Source organism: Prinia subflava, chromosome 8 (assembly GCF_021018805.1).
Source record: "Prinia subflava isolate CZ2003 ecotype Zambia chromosome 8, Cam_Psub_1.2, whole genome shotgun sequence".
Lineage (NCBI taxonomy): Eukaryota > Metazoa > Chordata > Aves > Passeriformes > Cisticolidae > Prinia > Prinia subflava.
The window spans coordinates 6160584-6177869 of record NC_086254.1 but is presented as its reverse complement, the minus strand read 5'-3'; the positions used below and the strand labels follow the sequence as shown (position 1 = coordinate 6177869).

General features: G+C 52.7%; 1 protein-coding gene across 1 annotated transcript in view; it reads right to left on the bottom strand.

The window, feature by feature from the left end:
- The window catches only part of LRRC75A (leucine rich repeat containing 75A), a 58218-nt gene extending 52842 nt beyond the window's left edge, over positions 1-5376 (bottom strand). The window contains exon 1 of the mRNA XM_063402567.1: positions 5004-5376. Coding sequence (XP_063258637.1) covers positions 5004-5270 — 267 coding nt within the window. The 5' untranslated portion in view covers positions 5271-5376. The remainder of the gene's footprint in view (positions 1-5003) is intronic.
- Between the last annotated feature and the right edge of the window lie 11910 nt (positions 5377-17286).

Genomic DNA, 17286 nt, shown 5'->3' with positions numbered 1-17286 from the left:
TCCCAGAGCCCGCTCACAGCAGCGTTACCCAACTTCCACCCTGAGCTGCAGCCAGGCCAGGGCCCTCCCTCAGCCCCAGCAGCTCCCACCTGAGCAAAACCAACCCAAATCCTGCCCAATTCCTCCTCCCTGTGCTCTGCTGGCAGCCACAGCCTGCGAGGAGCCCAGAGCCCCCCGGCTGGCTCAGCTCTGGTGCTGCTCTGAGCAGGAGAAGGGAGCAGGAATTCACCCGTGGGGCAAACCCAGCAGTGCTGAGCCCCTCCAGCATTCCTGGGAATTCCCATTCCATGGGAATGCTGCCCCGTGGCACAGGGCCAGGAGCAAGCACAGAGTCCAGCCACAAGCCTTGTGAATTTTTTCTCTGCTCTTGTATCTCAATTAAGTCAATTAAGCCCAAAGTGAGCTGTCTCCATCAGTGTTTTTAATTTTTTTGTGTGTGTGTTTTGCTATCCCCATCGGTCAAGTCTCTCTTACAATGAAGATATTCATCATTAATTAATAAAACACCCCTGTGCCACAGTTCCCAGGCTGCTCAGGGCGTGTTTTGCTCCTCACAACCTCTGGCTGAAAAATCCAGGGCTCAGCCTGGGATGGGGCAGGGGCAGGGCTGCACCCACGGCAGGGGATGTTTGTGGGATAAACCCCGGGGATTCAGGCTGGATCACTGCCAGGAGGGGCTGCCACGGCTCTGTGGGGTTTTGTGGCTGAGGGGGAGCAGATTTGGGTCTGATCTGCTGCCCAGGCCACACAGATTCCAGATGGAGAGGTCACAGTCCCAGGGAATTCTACCCCCAGCTCCCAGAGATGCACCATGTTCACCTCTTTTAATCCCTAAAATCCCCAGCTTTTTACCCCAAAGCTGAAAGTGGAGAGAGTTTTCCATAAAAACCCACAAAACAGTTCTGATTTCTCAGCTGGGCTGCTGTAAAGATAACAATCAGCACTTTGCTGCCAGCCCTTTCCTGCAAATGCGATTTCTGGTGGTGGTTTTGCCCATTTGGGGCCCCTGACCTCTCTCCCCTGCCCTCCACACCCCAGCACTGCCCAGGTCAGGCTGGCACAGGGCAGGACCCACCTGGCAGGTGGTGCCACACCTTGGACCTTGACATTTGGCTGCTGGCCACAGCACCCCGGTGTTTATTTGCTTTCTTTCCCCCTTTTCCCTTTCAATTCCTGCTGCTCACCTGCCCTGTGCAGATGATGCTCAAATCTCCTGGATCCCTCCTCCTCTTCCTCCTCCTCCTCCTCCTCCCCTCTCCCACCAGCCCCAGAGCAGCAGCAAAAGCTCCAGGTCGAGCCCATAACCAATGGCAAATTCCTGGAGTGCGACGTAATGCGCTGGGAAGCGCTTCCCCATCCCGCCTGGGAAAAGCGATCCCGTTTGGCAGCAGCGAGGAGGAAAACATGCTTTGTTTTACAAATCCTCTCCCCAGCAGGAGAGACACTCCCAGAATTTAATATACTGACAGGGCTTGGCTGCCCTAACCGCTGAAACTCAAGAGTATGGGGGAGAAGAAAATTTAAAAAAAAGAGGAAAAAATAAGAAGCGCTGCAGTCTAGAGTGTTAAAACCTATCCTGTCTCTGCAACTGGTGGTACTGGGAATAGTGGGGCTGGAATTCTCCCACCTGGATGGAGTGAGGGGTCTGAGAGAGGATTCACAAGTGCTGTGCCCCCTGAGTGAATTCATTTTTCAGCCTCTCCCTGCAGCAGCTCCTTGTTGGAAAGCACAGAAGGTGCTGCCAGCTAAACCCAGGAAATCCCTTCATGGCAGATCAATTCCAAGTTATTCCATGCAGGAATTCCTTGCAGCTCCAGGTGACTAGCAAGCCTCTGGCACCCCCCAAAAACCAAATATTAATTATTTCAGTGCCTTTCCACTGCATTAAAGCCAAAAGCATCCTCCCTGCAGCACCGTGAGGGAAAACACCTCGGCCAAGGAGAGCAGCAGGCACTGGTTGGGATTTGGGGGATTTGAATTGTGCAGTGCAAGGTTGGGGCTCCAGAGCAGAAAGGAAGAAAAAGAAATGAGTATTCTGTGCCTCTGGAGCTCGATGTTAAATTAGCCTGGCTGTGCCAGAGGAGCACAAACCCTCTGGAATGGCTGCTGGCAGCAGGAAGAACAGGAGTGTTATTCTGGGGGCAGGCAGTGGGATCAAATTGCCTCCACACCAGAGACCACTGCTGACCTGTCTGAGGAAGCAAAGCCTGTCTGCTCTTCCTGCTTTTTATATTAAAAAAAAAAAATCACCTTGTATCTCAGTATTTTATAGCTGTTTGCAACCTCCGGGCATTCCCAGAAACACAAATTAATCCTTAAGGAGAGCAGCACAGCTCCCACCTCAGGGGAGGGACAAAGATGGATAAATTCTAAATAAATTCTAAATAAATTCTAAATAAATTCTAAATAAATTCTAAATAAATAGGTGGACAGTGGTGGGGCTGGAAGGGCAGGACCTGCTCCAGCAGCTTTAAAATCCAGGATTGCAGCCCTGCCCTGATTCACAAACACGCCTTGTGTGGGAGCCCCCCAAACCTTGTCTGGCAGTGTAGGGCAGGGTGTTCTGGCACAGAGACCTGAACAACAAAGGTTTTCAGCTGTGTCCGTGTGCTCATCCTGCTCCAAGAAAAACGATGGAGCCTCTCCAGAGGCAGGGCTGCTGTCACCCACCCCTCACCAGCACGCTGGGCTGGCTCAAAGCTGGCTCAAGTCAGTGGAAAGGCTCCCCGTGACCTAAATGCCTGGGATTTAACAAAATCTCTGCTGAGAGCTGGGCACCAGGGCACTGGGTCTGCTGGGAAAGCCCCAGTTTTGCTGGGAAAGCCCCAGTTTTGCTGGAAAATGTTTTACAGCAGCAGCTACATGGAGCAGCCACAGTCCCTCTGCAGGGGACACCCTAAAACGGCTCAGGGAAAAGTCTCTGCCCCACCAGGCTCACCCATCCACCCCTCCCCACAGGGGGAAGCTCATCCTTCTCCCCAAATCCTCACTTTCCTCACACCCCAAGAGCTCAGCTCTGCAAGATTCCTGAGTGGGGACAACCCAAGTGGTCCCCTGGAGCCACCCCTGCCCTCCTCAAGCATCCCCTCCCAAAATCCAGCTGGAAAACCCCGGAGCAGCCAGGATTTGTTCAGTGGGGCATCCCACGTTCCCTCCCTGGAGGCAGGGATTAATATCACCTCATTAAAAACCTGCTTGCAGTCTATTACAGTATCTAGGACAAAGTGTTCTCTATTTTGACACTCTAAGATATATTTTATCAGAGCCAGCTCTTCAGAGGCGCTCGCTGCCGGGGATGCACCTGACTGTAACAGGTTCCTTGTCTCCCCCAGCAGTTTAAGGTTCATTTTTAGCTTTTTCTTCCCAATCTCCTGCAAGATGAGAGGGCTTCCCCATGGTCAGGTTTGTCACTGGGGCATCCACGGTGACACATCCCGGCTTACTCTGCACAGAGGGTGAGGACAGAGCTGAGCATCGCTGAGAAAACCCAGGCTGGAGCCAGGGAGAGCTCGAGAGTGATTGCTGGCACTTGGCAGGCCCCAGGAGTTATTTTTTGGGGAGGTGTTTGAGATAAACACCCTCTAAAATTAGCACCTGCCCTTGTGCCAGCTCCAATGGGCTGCGACAGCGATAAAGGTTTGGCGTGGCTGAGAGGGTGCAAGATTTGGGTCTGATCTGCTGCCAAGCTCACCCCCACGGCCACACAGATCCCAGAGGGAGAGGTCACTGTCCCGAGGAATTCTATCCCCAGCTCCCAGAGAGGCACCACGTTCACCTCAGGAAAAGTGAAATCCCCAACTTTTTATCCCAAAGTTGGAAGCGGGGAGAGTTTTCTATAAAAACCCCACAAATCACACGAAAGGGTTCAGATTTCTCAGCTGGGCTGCTCTAAAGAGAATCCTAAACCTGCAGGGCAGAGGGATAAATGGAAATGTGGATGTGCCCCTAACAACACAACCATTCCCTGAAAAGTTACCAGGACCAGAAAATGGGGGTGTGAGGGGAAATGCTAACAGGAAAAAAAAAAAAAAAAAAAGAAAAAAAAATTAAAAAAAAAAAAGGCAGCTAGCAGCAAACCCCAAACACAAAATCCCCGAAGAAAACCAGACTGGACCAGTCCCATGGACAGACCATAGGGCAGGAGAGCAGCTCCGGATGCCCAGCAGAGATCTGAGCAACTTTTCCCAGTTTGCAGAACTGGTTACACCGAGCAGCCCAGGGAGAACACCCGAGCTGGGAGATGGATCCTGCATGGAAAACTCGCTGTTCCTCCAAGCCCTGCGCACCCCAGAGCCTTGAGAACGCCCAGCACTGGCGTGTTTTTATCAGCGCCTATCAGCAGAAAAGATTAAATGCTAATTTGCCTTTCTGTTTGCTCACAGCAACTTTCCATCCTGTTGCTTCCCAGCTCATGCCCAGCTCAAACAGATTTTTTCAAGGCAAAAGGTCTCTCGGGCTCCCTGCAATTAATTCCCCACTCCCCCAGAGCGTCTCGTTTCTCCCAGCCCCAGTCAACACCAGCAAAACTCCACCAGGGGATTGAGAGTCGAAAAGATGAAAAAGCAGCGCTGCCAGCTCTGGGGATTTCTGAGCCAGCAAGAAAAGAGGCGATTCTCAGGAGCTGCCAGCTCCGGCTGCCTCGGCGCTTTCGCGGAGCTGCTGGAGACACCAAACTTTTGGAAAGTTGAGTGGGAACCGCTGCGAGTAGGCTGCAAATCCCAGAGCCATCAGCGCCAGCGAGGGAGGGAGGGAAAAATGCGCCAGGCAGCGTTTCCCAGCTGCAGACAGCACAAAGCACCTCCCTGGGGGCATCTCCCCCTCTCCCACACCGCGACCACCCCGCAGCTCCTCTGCCACTTCCCCAAAATTGCGCCACGAGAAGTCAGAGCAGCCAAAGCTCAGCGCGGCCCCCGCTCGCCACCAGCCTTTCGAAAGAGCCACGGGTGGCTCCCAAAGTGTCTTTTTCCCCCCCAATTCCCCCGGAGAAAGCCGCCCGCGCTCACCTGCCGCAGGTTCTTGAGCAGCTCGGTGGCCTCCTCCTGCCGGCCCTGCTTGAGCAGCAGCAGCATGTCCTGGATCATGCAGATCCGCCGGTGGTACGGGGGCAAGCCGGGCCCCGCGCCCCTCCCCAACTTCTCGCCGGACTTGGCCACCAGCGAGGCCAGGAAATCGCCCCTTTCCCTGGGGGCCACCTTCTTGCGGTGCTGGTGGCCCGGGGGGCTCCCCCCGGCGCTGCCCGGCTGGCAGCCCTTGGTCTGCTTGGTGCCCATGGCCCCCCCAGCCCGGGGGCTGCATGCAAGGGGGTGGGGGGACACGGGAAAAGGGGAGGGGGTGCACAAAAGGGTCTGGGGAATGCACAGAGGGGTTTGGGGGATGCACAAAAGGGTTTAAGGATGCACAGAGGGGGTCTGGGGATTCACAAAAGGGGTTTGGGGATGCACAAGGGGGGTTTGGGGATGCACAAAAGGGGTCTGGGGGATGCACAGAGGGTGGGGGTGCGCGGGGGGCTCCGGGGATGCCCGGCAGGGTGCGGGTGAGGCCGGGAGGGGCTCAGCGGAGCGCTCTGTGCCCGGGGCGGCTCCGCTGCCGCGGGCGGAGGATGAGGAGGCAGCGCCCGGCCGGGAGGAGCCGCGGCTCGGCCCCTGCGCTCCGCTGCATGGCCGGGAGAGGCGGAACCGAGCGGCAGAACCGAGAGAGGCAGAAGCGGGAGAGGCAGAACCGGCGGATCCGGGAGCTCCGGGCAGCTCCGGGCTCTGCGAGCGGCGCTGCCTCAGCGAAGCGGCGGCGGCTCCTCCGCGCAGCCTCTGCCGGTGCCGAGGGTCCCCCGGGGGTCCCCCGGGCTCGGGGGGCGGTGGCTCAGGCTGGGGAGGGGGGAACTGTTGCGCTCGGGGGCTGCCCCGGAGGCGGCGCGGCTCGGCCCGGCCCGGCCCGGCCGGCTCGGGGTGCGCCGAGCGGGGAGAGCCGGGGGAGGGCCGGGGGCGGGCTCGGTGCACCGAGGCAGGGCTTGCGGAGGAAGCCGCGGCAGGACGGGCTCGTCCTTCCTTCCCCGCGGGCCGGGGGCTGCGCTGGCCCCGCGGGGGATGCTCGGGGCGGGGATGGGGCCGGGCTGCCGCGGCCCCCCCGAGTGGCGGGGACATCCCAGCCGGGGTTCCCGGGGAGGGATTCCCGCTGGAGCCGCATCACCCCGGGGGTTTGCTGGCATTCTGTCCCTCGGGGGTGTCCCCGGGGTCCCCCCAGACTGTCCCCGTGTTGTCACAGCGAGCCCGGCCGCTGCTGAGCCCGCTCAGCTCCGGCACCCTCAGCCCTGCAGGAGCCGCCTGCGCCTCCTCCCCGAGCCCACCCAGCCCTGCCCTGCCCGCGCTGCTCCTTCCAGCGGCTCCCCGGCCGATATTCCATGGATATTCCATGGGTATTCCATGGGTATTCCATGGATATTCCATCGCTCCCGACCTCCCCTGGAAGGGATTGGAGCTCTCGGGAACAGCTCCTGCACCGGGCTCTGCTCCTGCTGCAGGGCACGGATCGCTCAGGAGAGGCCGGCAGGGACCAGCAGTGGTCTCAGACCCTCTCCTGGTGGGTTTCCAGCACAGAAATGCTTTTTAACTCTTTTTAAAAGAGTTAAAACCTCTCCCAGGTGAGAGGTTTTCTCCTCTCTGCATCCCGTGCAGTGGCACATCCACGAACACACAAATTCCACATCTCTGTGGTGGACAAAAGGCAGCTCTCCTCCACCACCAAGGGGCTGCACAACCCCGGAATTGTTTCTAAAATTCACTTTATTCTGATGCACAGGCCATGAGAGCAGCACAGAGCCCCAGTGACTCCACCAGGGCTTGGCTCTTCCCTGCACACACTCGATTTTCCAGACGTGCTCATCCAAACCAAGGCCATGCAGTGCTGGAAAACCCTCATGGGCTGTCCCACGCTGTCCCAGCAGCTCTGAGCACTGAAATATCCTGCTAAACTCATCACCAGAGCCACAGAGGCGTTTCCCCCTCAGTGCAGATTTGTGCAAACTGCAAATTAAGGGGAGTGTTCTCTAAGGGGGTTCCTTCTTTTTCATTCACTTCTGCTGTGCTTTTTGTGAAATCTGATATTGAGTTAGAAAAGCCCTTAAAGGGGAACAACTGCAGCTCGTGAGGTCACAGAACACAACAGCTCCTCCTCTCCCACAAAATTCAGAGTTAAGGATGTCCTGGCTTCCACATCAGAAAGAAATCAAAGCTTTCCAGAGCATTGTGCAGAAGGCAGGGAACATCCCAAACAGCCTGGTGGAATTCCTACAGCAGATCCCGAGAGCAGAGAGCTCTGCCCTCAGTCCCAGCTCGGGGTACCCCCAAACCTCTTGGCACACCTGTCAAATAAATCGATTTATTTTCAGATGAAACTCATTCCCACTTCCAGGAGGGACTGACAGGTTTTGCTGGAAGATCCCAATCCCTTCCCAGCCCACCTGCGCTTGCAAAGTCCTGCAGATCACCCCTTTAACCCCAGGAGAAATAATTTCCCTTTCCTAAGAGAGAAAAGCCCTTCCTGATCCCAGGTTTTGCCCAGGACTCCCATCCTGAACTGGAAAATCCCCTTGAGGTGAGTATGATCCAATATGGGATGTTCCAAAGAGGATCTGCCCTTGGAGCCCTCTCTAAGTGGGAATTTTTTGAGGTTCCCATCACCACTTCTGGATTTGGGAGCTCTCACCCTGCACCTGAGACACCCAAGCACAAAAATCCCTGGAATTCAGGGATCCTTCCTCACCTGACAGATTTGGGGGAAGTTTCTGGCAGCTCATTCAAACCAGAGACTGTGCTGGGACCAAGCTCTGCCTCTCATCAAACCCCTCTGCTTTGAAGGGCAGCCCAGGAATTCCCAATTTTTCGTTGATAATGGAATAATTTGGATTAATTTTAAATGTCAGTATCAGATCCAGGCTGGTGTGAAAAAGAGCAAGGAGAATATTGCTTTCACTGTGGCATTTAAAGGAATCCCAGAGTTAATGTGTTTTTCATCTCTTCCTCCAAAAAGACATTTTAAAAATCAACCTTACTGTGAGACCCCAGCAACTGCAGCAAGAGGAGAGCAGTGAATCCCAGCACTCTCTGGGGAAGGAGGCCAAATTGAAAAATGTGATTTTAAAAGGACAGAAAGGCATCCTCATCCTAAGCTTGATTCAGTTGGGCTCTGACAGCGAGACGGGCTTGAAATGCTGCGAGATGTAATTGCAGATGAACTAAACTCCAGATTAAAGGGGGCAATAAAATGACAAAAACATCACATGAGAGGTGTTGGGAAGGAGAAATGAAAGAATCTCAGGTAGGAGCATTAATGTTCCCTCCTGGCAGTGGATGAAATCTTCCTGTGTTCACCTTTGAATTAACTCCCTGCACTTGGCCTCAGCTGCAGAAGGGAGAAGAATTGACAAAAATATCCCCAAACAAGGGGGAACCTGAGCAGGCAGGGAAATATTGCTGCAACAGAGGCCTGAAATCTGCCCTGAGCTCTGGCATCTGATTTCAGCAGGGCCCAGGGTCACAGAGGGGTCAGGGAGCAGCAGAAGGAGCTGTTCCCCACGGGGGAAAAACCACAGGACAAGGGGACAGAGCTGCCAAAATCCCCAAAGCGCCACGTAGAAATTTTCCTTCTTAATTATTAATTGGCTGCACCTCATCCCTTTCATGGCACTGAAACAACTCTACCTGTACAGGCATTTTTAGAAGAATTAACATCCAAAGCAAAGTCAAGTCCCCTTCCGAGCAATCCTGCTGCCACAGGAGATGACACTGGGATTTTTCATGGCCAAACCAATTTAATTCCTAAAAGGTTCCACCACCCCCTGACCCCACCAGCAGCTCCTGCTTCTCCTCCACTGCCCTCAGCAGGCACGAGAGGGTCCCTCCAGTGTTCCCCCATGAAGATTTTAACTTTACAAAATGAAATTCCAGCAAAGGTTTTACTGATTCCCCAGAGAGTTCATGGGGGGAATTTCTTGGTTTAGGTTTTGGAGTGGTGGTTGTTTGTTTTGGGGTTTCTTTGGGTTGTTTTCTCTTTTTTTGGTTGTGTGGGTTTGTTTTGTTTTTTGGGGTTTTTTTTCTACTGAGTGTTTAGTCATTTAATCCAATCAGAAGAGCAGAAAAATATTTGTTAGATTCCAGAAGTGTTCCCTCAGTCCAAAGGGATGGGCTGTGGAGGGGTTTGCCTGTGGTCCTGGAAAAGGGATCCTGGAAAGGGATCCTGGAAAGGGATCCTGGAAAAGGATCCTGGAAAAAGGATAATGGGGAAAGGGATCCTGTAAAAAGGATCCTGGAAAGGGATCCTGGAAAATGGATCCTGGAAAGGGATAATGGGAAAAGGGGTCCTGGAAAGGGATAATGGGAAAAGGGGTCCTGGAAAAGGGATCCTGGAAAGGGATAATGGGAAAAGGGATCCTGTGGGAAGATGGATCCCAAAATGTGCATCCCAGCTGATCCCTCAGGGCCCTCCCTGTCCCTGGGTACCAAACCCACCAGAAACTCTTCTCCAACCTCATCCTTCCCCAAATTCTGGTGCTTCCCCCTCTCTCCCCCAAGGTTTCCCACACAAACCCTTCCCAGCCAAACTCCAAACTCCAGCCTGGGGCTGCCGGAATCGATCCATCCTCCCTCACGTGATGGCTCCAGCTATTTTCCCACTCCAAGGCCTGGATCCCATGTTTATAAACCCAAAGTCTGTTTACACGCTGGCCAGAAGTTGTTTAGCACGAGGTTAAAGCCGCCAGGCGTTTTTCTGGAGTCGTCTGGAAAAGCCACCCTTTGCTTCCCTTCCAGCAGGGCTGGAAATTCCTCGGGAATTCTCGTGGGGCTGCAGGGAACAGCGTTGCCCAGAGAGGCTTTGGCAGGGAAAAAGGGCAGGGTGTGGGGAATTGTGGCTTTGTGCGGTGTGGGTTTGGGAGCCAGCACTTTGGGAAGCGTGGCCTTGGATTTTCCTGGAGTTTTGTGCATTCCCTGCTGGGCTCCAGCAGCAGATCCATGATGGGATGTGAACAGCCCCAGCTGGGGAGGGGAATCCACCAGGACCAGCCCTGCTCTTGGTCAGGATCCCTTTGGCACATCCCTTTTCCAAGATCCCTTTCCAAGATCAGTTTTTCCAGATTCCCTTTCCCTGGATCCCATTGCCAGGATTACTTTTTCAGAATCCCTCTTCCAAGATTCCTTTTCCATGGTCCCTTTACCAGGATTTCTTTCCCAGGATGCCTTTTCCAACACCACAGTTCTAGGATCCCTTTTCCAGTATCACTTTTTCAGGATCACTTTGCCAGGGCTGCATCTCCAGGATCCCTTTGCCAGGATCACTTTCCATGATCCCTTTTCCAAGATCCCTTTCCCGGGATCCTTTCCCAAGGTTCCTTTTCCCAGCATCACAGTTCCCTTTTCCCAGCATCACAATTCCCTTTTCCAGTATCACTTTTCCAGGTTCCCTTTCCCAGGTCCCTTCCCAGGATCCTTTTTCCAAGATCCCCTTTCCAGGATCCCTTTTCCAGTATCACTTTTCCAGGGTCCCTTTTCAGGATTCCTTTTCCAAGATCCCTTTCCCAGGATCCATTTCCAAGATCCCTTTTCCAGGGTCTCTTTTCCAAGATCCCTTTTCCAGGATCCCTTTTCCAGGATCCCTTTCCCAGGGTCTCTTTCCAGGATCCACTTCCAGGATCCATTTCCAGGACCCCTTCCCAGGATCTATTTCCAGTATCACTTTTCCAGGCTCCCTTTTCCAGATTCCCTTTCCCAGGATCCATTTCCAGGATCCCTTTATCCCTTCCCAGGATTGCACACAGCTTCAGTGCAGAGCCAGGCTCCTCAGTCCCGCTGGTTCCAGGCTCCTGCTGCTTTCCAAGCGCTTCCCAGACCCCCAGCCTGACTCCCAGGGGGATATTTCGGAGGGGCTGCCCCCATCCGTGGCTCCCATCCCTGTTTTCCCTTGGGAGGAGCAGGGATCCCTCCCTGGGGGGATTTATCCAATTTTCCACCTTCCCAGGGGTGCAGACTCTGGGTTTGTGCTCCCACATTCCCTTTGGGATGAATTCCCCTCCGGGGTGGATCTGCTGCCACCAGCCCCTGCCTGGGGTGGCTTTTGGGGACACAGGGACACCAGCCAGGCTCTCTGCTCCGTGTCCTGCCTTTGCAGCATTCCCGGTGGGAATGGGCTCCTCCAGCTGTGCCCCGACTCCTCCAGCTGTGCCCCAGCTGTGCCCTGGCTCCTCCAGCTGTGCCCTGGCTCCTCCAGCTGTGCCCCAACTCCTCCAGCTGTGCCCGTGGCTCCTCCAGCTGTGCCCCAGCTCTTCCATCCCAACCCTGCTCCAGCCCTAACCCAGCCCGAGTTCCCGGGGATGGAATTGCAGCTTCAGATCCAGCAAATCCTGGGAAAAGCCAGCCCGGATCCCTTTCCAAAGAGGCACAACCCAAAGGACAAAAATGCCAAAGAGGAGGGGAACAAAACAACCAAATCCCCTCTCCCCACCCCGGGGAACTCCGGGATTGTTTATCCAGAACTGCTCCAAATCCCATTTGTGCAAAGCTGCTTAATTCTCCTGCTCAGCCTTTTCGTTGGGCTGGGGGGCAGAAAAACCAGTTTAAAACTCGGGTTTTCCTTCCTCCTCTGCACCTGGAGGCTGAATTCCCTGCGGGGGAGGAAGGTGCAGCCTCCCCCGAGGGTTAAAATGATAAATAAATAATAAAAATGAATCATTTTGAAGACCTCTCACCTGCTGCTCACTGGAGCCTGAAAAGGAAATAAATGCAGATAGGAGAGGGCAGCAGATAAATAAATCCTCGTTGCTCCAGCTGGATTTTGGATCGTGGGGTTTGGGTTGGGGATGTTCCCTGCCTGGATTTCTCCAGGATGAGGGGAATGTTTCCAGGGCATTCCAAAGAGTTCCAGGTTTAGGTTTAAACTCTCAGGTGAGGCAAACCCCCCATGTCCAGCCTAACAGCCCAGCCTTGGTTTAATCACAGAATTTTTCCCTCCTCGGTTTAATTTTGTTAAATCTGAATCCTTTTATTAAGAAAATAAAATGTTTAGAGGGAAGAGCAAGGTTTTCCAAGTGGGAATAAAATCCCAGCACCTGCTACACCAAAACCTGGACTTTCCCAAACTGATGCCCTGTTCAGGCACTTTATTCATAAAATTTAAAAACCCTTCCTTTGAGCAGGAAGAAGTAAAAAGTTTTGTATTTTCAGTCCAAATCTCTCAAGCATGGGGTAAAACTGACCAAAATCCAAGGCTTCCTGTCCACAGAGAGGCTTAAATCACATTTCTTTCGACTCTGGAATAATAATAATAATAATAATAATAATAATAATAATAATAATAATAATAATAATAATAATAATAATAATAATAATAATAGTTGGTATTTCAAAAATAACCATTATAAATCAAAGTTTGCATTCACTTGTGCGAGGGAAACTTTCTGATTTTGGAAACACCAATTTCCTTATCAGTTTCCTGGGGTGCAGTGAGGGGATGGAGGCAGCTGGAATCAACATTGCCCTGTGGTTTTTTCTTTAATAATTCATTTTTTCCCCACCTTTTTCCTCTCTCTCCGGAGTGTCCCAGGCTGATCCCTCTCTCCGAGCAGACCTAACAAGGCACCTGCTGGGGCAGGGGAGAAAATCAGCAGGAAAAAATAAAATTTCCCTGGTCAAATTAATTAATCCAAATTAATTTCCCTGCAATAATCAAACACAGGCACAGGATGAGCTCGCTCAGCCCTTCCCTGGCAGAGAATTTTCCAGAATTTTCCCCCAGTCCTGGCGGGGTCGGGGCTGCCCAGCCCCTCCAAGCACAGCCCAAACCCAGCCTGGTTTGGGTTTATCAAAGAGGTTTTAGCAGGTTTTTTACACCCTGCTGCTCCCTGATTCCCCAGCACACCCCAGGGGAGCAGCCCCCATTCCCAAAATTATCAATTTTTGTTCATTTTCACCTCCTGGCAAGGCCTCCCCTTCTTCCTCTGGTCAGAAATTTGATGGAATTGAGGATTTTCCCTTTTCCAGCCCAGACTTCTCCATCCCTGGAGTTTCAGCTCCAGCTTTTCCACATCCTGTTTTTTTTCCTGATGATTTTCTGTTTTTTCCTGGTTTTTCCACATCCAGCAGCTCCATTCCCTGGGAGAAAATGAATGAACCTGCCCCAAACGAAGGGTGGGCGAAGCCTTTGTGCAACAAATTCTCCTTTCCTGGGAAGAGGGGGAGGGAGGCAGCTCCAAACACTCCTGAAAAATCCAGCCCAGGTGGAAAATGTGTTCCTAAAAATGGAATAAAAAACCAGGGAATGCAGACAGGTGGGAATGGGGTGGGGGAAACAGGACAACAGAACTGCAGGTGATCCCACAAAAGCCAAAACCTGCCCCTCTCAATAAGTGAATAATTCATGTATTAACTGGATATATTGTGAATATTCATATAAAATGAATATATAGTAACTGAAATAATAACTGAATGATTTCAGGTTTTCAGCACAGCCAGGGTTGTTTTCCTCTCATCATGACAAGCAGAGGTACGACAAGAAAATAACAGCACAAGTGTACTGGAGGGAAATGGAAATAAAAATGCAGCTTAAGGAAGAGGAATAATGGGGTTAGGAGGGAGAGGATGCAGGTGGAGAGAACCCAAATGGATTTTGGAGCATCCAAAATTCAGGAAGCAGAGATGAATTATGCAGGTGAGCCACAACTAAAAATTTAGATCCAAAATTGAAGGAAAATATAAAAGCAGTGCTGAGAAATGTGGATCTGCTTCCCCTTTCCCTTTCGTGGCTGTGCTCAGCATCCCAGGGATACTCAGGACATGAAAACACCCCAGAGCTGGAAGCACCAAGTTCTGAAATGCAGCCCCTGGACTCCAATTTTGAGGAATTAAAAGCAACCAGCACCAGCACTTAGCAAAACTGACATCAACAGCTCAGCCGTGGCTCAGACCTTTGGCTTTGCAGAGCCTCCAAACCCTTTTTCACCCCCTTTTAGGGTCTCCCTCATCATCATCCCCCCAGTGAGGATTTCCACACCCCAGGGCCTCTCCCACCAGCTCCCCTCGCTGAGAGCCTCCCCTGGCACAGCCACACACTCTGGGATTATTATTTTTATTCCTTCCCAACACAAATTAACCCAAAAGCCACAAAAAGGTTCAGCAAGGAGAAGAGAAAGCTCATCAGGCAGCAGATGGTGCCAGCCCTGAGCGACTCAGGGGCCTCTTCCCTGCTTGGTCTTAGCCTTAATCTAGAGAAAAGCCCTCTCTCCTCCAGCTAAGAGCTTATTTTGCACAGTAAGAAGATGAGGGTGTTAAAATGTGCAGAGCAGGGGGAGCGCTGCTATTTTGAGCTTCTCAAGCCCCAGCTGGTTCATTTGTTGCACTGAACATTCCCAGTTTCACCCTCCTTTTCCACCTGGGATGACCCACGGCCCCTTGGAAAAGAAGAGCCAAAGCTCCTCAGAGTAATTCCAGTTGGTTGTGGCCCTCAAAATGATTTTGCTGCGGTGTGTTCACATTTTGAGGCATTTTAGAGGCAGGTTTGTGGGGTTACACAAGTACCAAGTGCTGGAGTGAGGGAATCCACTGGGGAATTTTCCCTCTGGATCATCCTGAGGGTGATTCCTCCCTCTCTGCCAGGAGAACCTGCGGATTCCCCACCCCTGGAAGTGTCCAAGGACAGGCTGGACGGGGTTTGGAGCAAGGTTTGGTTGAAAATGTCCCTGCCTGAGCTCAAATCTTTGCCAGAACAGGAGATCTGATGGGGTTTTATTGAAAAACCCAAACAAGCCATGCCTGATTCCAGCCTGCTCTGCTTTTAACTCTGCCAGACCAGAAATGAGAGGCTGCAATTCTTCACGAGCAGCTGTTGGTCTCACCACCCTCTTTTGTTGTGCTTCATGAATTTTAATAGGAATTCACACCAGCCCTAAATCCCTCAGCACCGAGGATTGAGGCAGGCAATATTTGTACCAGGTGAGAGAAGATTTTGGGGTGAGGGAAAACCCAACAGAGCCCCTTCCATTCCTGGAGAGGATGGAGGTGACTGAAGCTTGGAAATTGTCTGGTCCTCCCTCATAACAGGGACCTGGGTGTGTCAAATCAGCGTTTGTCAAAGCTGTGACAGCCCCAAAAAACACCTCAAAATAACCCCAGTGAGGCTGCCCAGAGCCATCTGATCTGCAGCAATTCCCACCCCATCATCCCATCCATCCATCCATCATCCATCCATCATCCATCCATCCATCATCCCTCCATCCATCATCCATCCATCCATCATCCATCCATCCCTCCATCCATCCATCCATCCATCCATCCATCCATCCATCATCCATCCATCATCCATCCATCCATCCATCCATCCATCATCCATCCATCCATCCATCCATCCCTCCATCCATCATCCATCATCCATCCATCATCCATCCATCCATCCATCCATCCCTCCATCCATCATCCATCCATCCATCATCCATCCATCCATCCCTCCATCCATCCATCATCCATCCATCCATCCATCATCCATCCATCCCTCCATCCATCCATCCATCCCTCCATCCATCATCCATCCATCCATCCCTCCATCCATCATCCATCATCCATCCATCCCTCCATCCATCCATCCCTCCATCCATCCATCCCTCCATCCATCCATCCATCCATCATCCATCATCCATCCATCCATCCATCCATCCATCCATCCATCCATCCATCATCCATCCATCCATCCATCCATCCATCCATCCATCCATCCATCCATCCATCCATCCATCCATCCATCCATCCACATGAGATGACCCCACTGGTGGCAGATCCCTGGATAAACAAGGCCAGACTCCCCAAACCCATCCAGAGACAGAAAATTCCTGATTTAAATGCTCTTTTTGGCTCTGCTGAGAGGGTTCTTCTCTGTTGTGGCTTTGGACGCAAATAAATCACTTTGCCTTCCCTTTACATCTCTTTACAAACAAATCAAATAAACATGCTCTTTCTTTTTTTACAAGCAGATTTTTTTCTTTGCAAATAAGACAAATAAATCACTTTACAGCCTCAAAAATGCTCCCTGCCACTTCCAGACCTCCACCCTGGCACGATGCAGATCCCACATGGGATGGATTAATGAGTCACCCTCTGCTTCCAGCACATCTGGAAGCCAAAGAAATTAAATTGAACCCCTCTAACCCCTCTTGGCACCTCCCAGGAGGTTCAGCCAAACAAACCCCAACCCTTCTGCTGGCCAGGAGGAAAAGCAACCCCTCCTAAGAGCACGGAGAGTTTGGGATGAGGAGCTGGCTGGACGTGGGAGGGTTTCCCATTTCCAGGAATGCCGAAGGTTGCAGCTTTCCTGGCAGCTCTGCAGCAGCTGAACCCCCCAGGCTGGGAGTGGCTGATTTTGGGGAAAGGAGCAGAACCAGGCCCGGAGCTCCCTCCCCCTGCAGGGAGAGCGGCAGAGCGGGGATGATTCCCAAAATTTCCCGGCAGCAAGGTCACATCTGGATTTGCAATCGATGGAAAATTGTCAGCAAGGCTGTGCCACAGGGAATGAGGCTGGGAGGAGGAGGAGGAGGAGGAGGAGGAGGAGGAGGAGAAGGAGAAGGAGAAGGAGAAGGAGAAGGAGAAGGAGAAGGAGAAGGAGAAGGAGAAGGAGAAGGAGAAGGAGAAGGAGAAGGAGAAGGAGAAGGAGAAGGAGAAGGAGAAGGAGAAGGAGAAGGAGAAGGAGAAGGAGAAGGAGAAGGAGAAGGAGAAGGAGAAGGAGAAGGAGAAGGAGAAGGAGAAGGAGAAGGAGAAGGAGAAGGAGAAGGAGGAGGCAGCATTATCAAAAGCCCCACAGGACACAGCCCCAGCAGAGAAATCTCTCCCCGCTGCCCCTGCTGGGCTGTCCCAGGCAGCTCTGTGAGCCCTGAGCTCCCAACATCAACATCTGCGAGCTGCTCTCAGGAAAACCCGGCCAAGAATAGCAGAGATGTGCTGTCCTCGAGAGCCACAAACTCCTCACCCCACTGAGGTCACACCGTGGAGGGCACTCAGTGTCACACACCTCCTGCTCAAAGCAGGGTACAAACCACAAAAAGAGCCACTCAGCCCGGCCAGGAATGGGGAATTCAGTGAGTTTTGATCTCAAACCCTGGTCCTGCCCAAAGGCAGCAGCTCACCGCTCCTTCCTGCTGCCACCCAGCTGACAACGACACCTCCCAGCGCTGTCATTGTCACCAGGGTCCCGCCAGCCCCCCCGTGCCAGGCTGGGAGGAGATGCCCTCACCCCTCTCATCACTCCCGGCAATGCCCGAGGGGA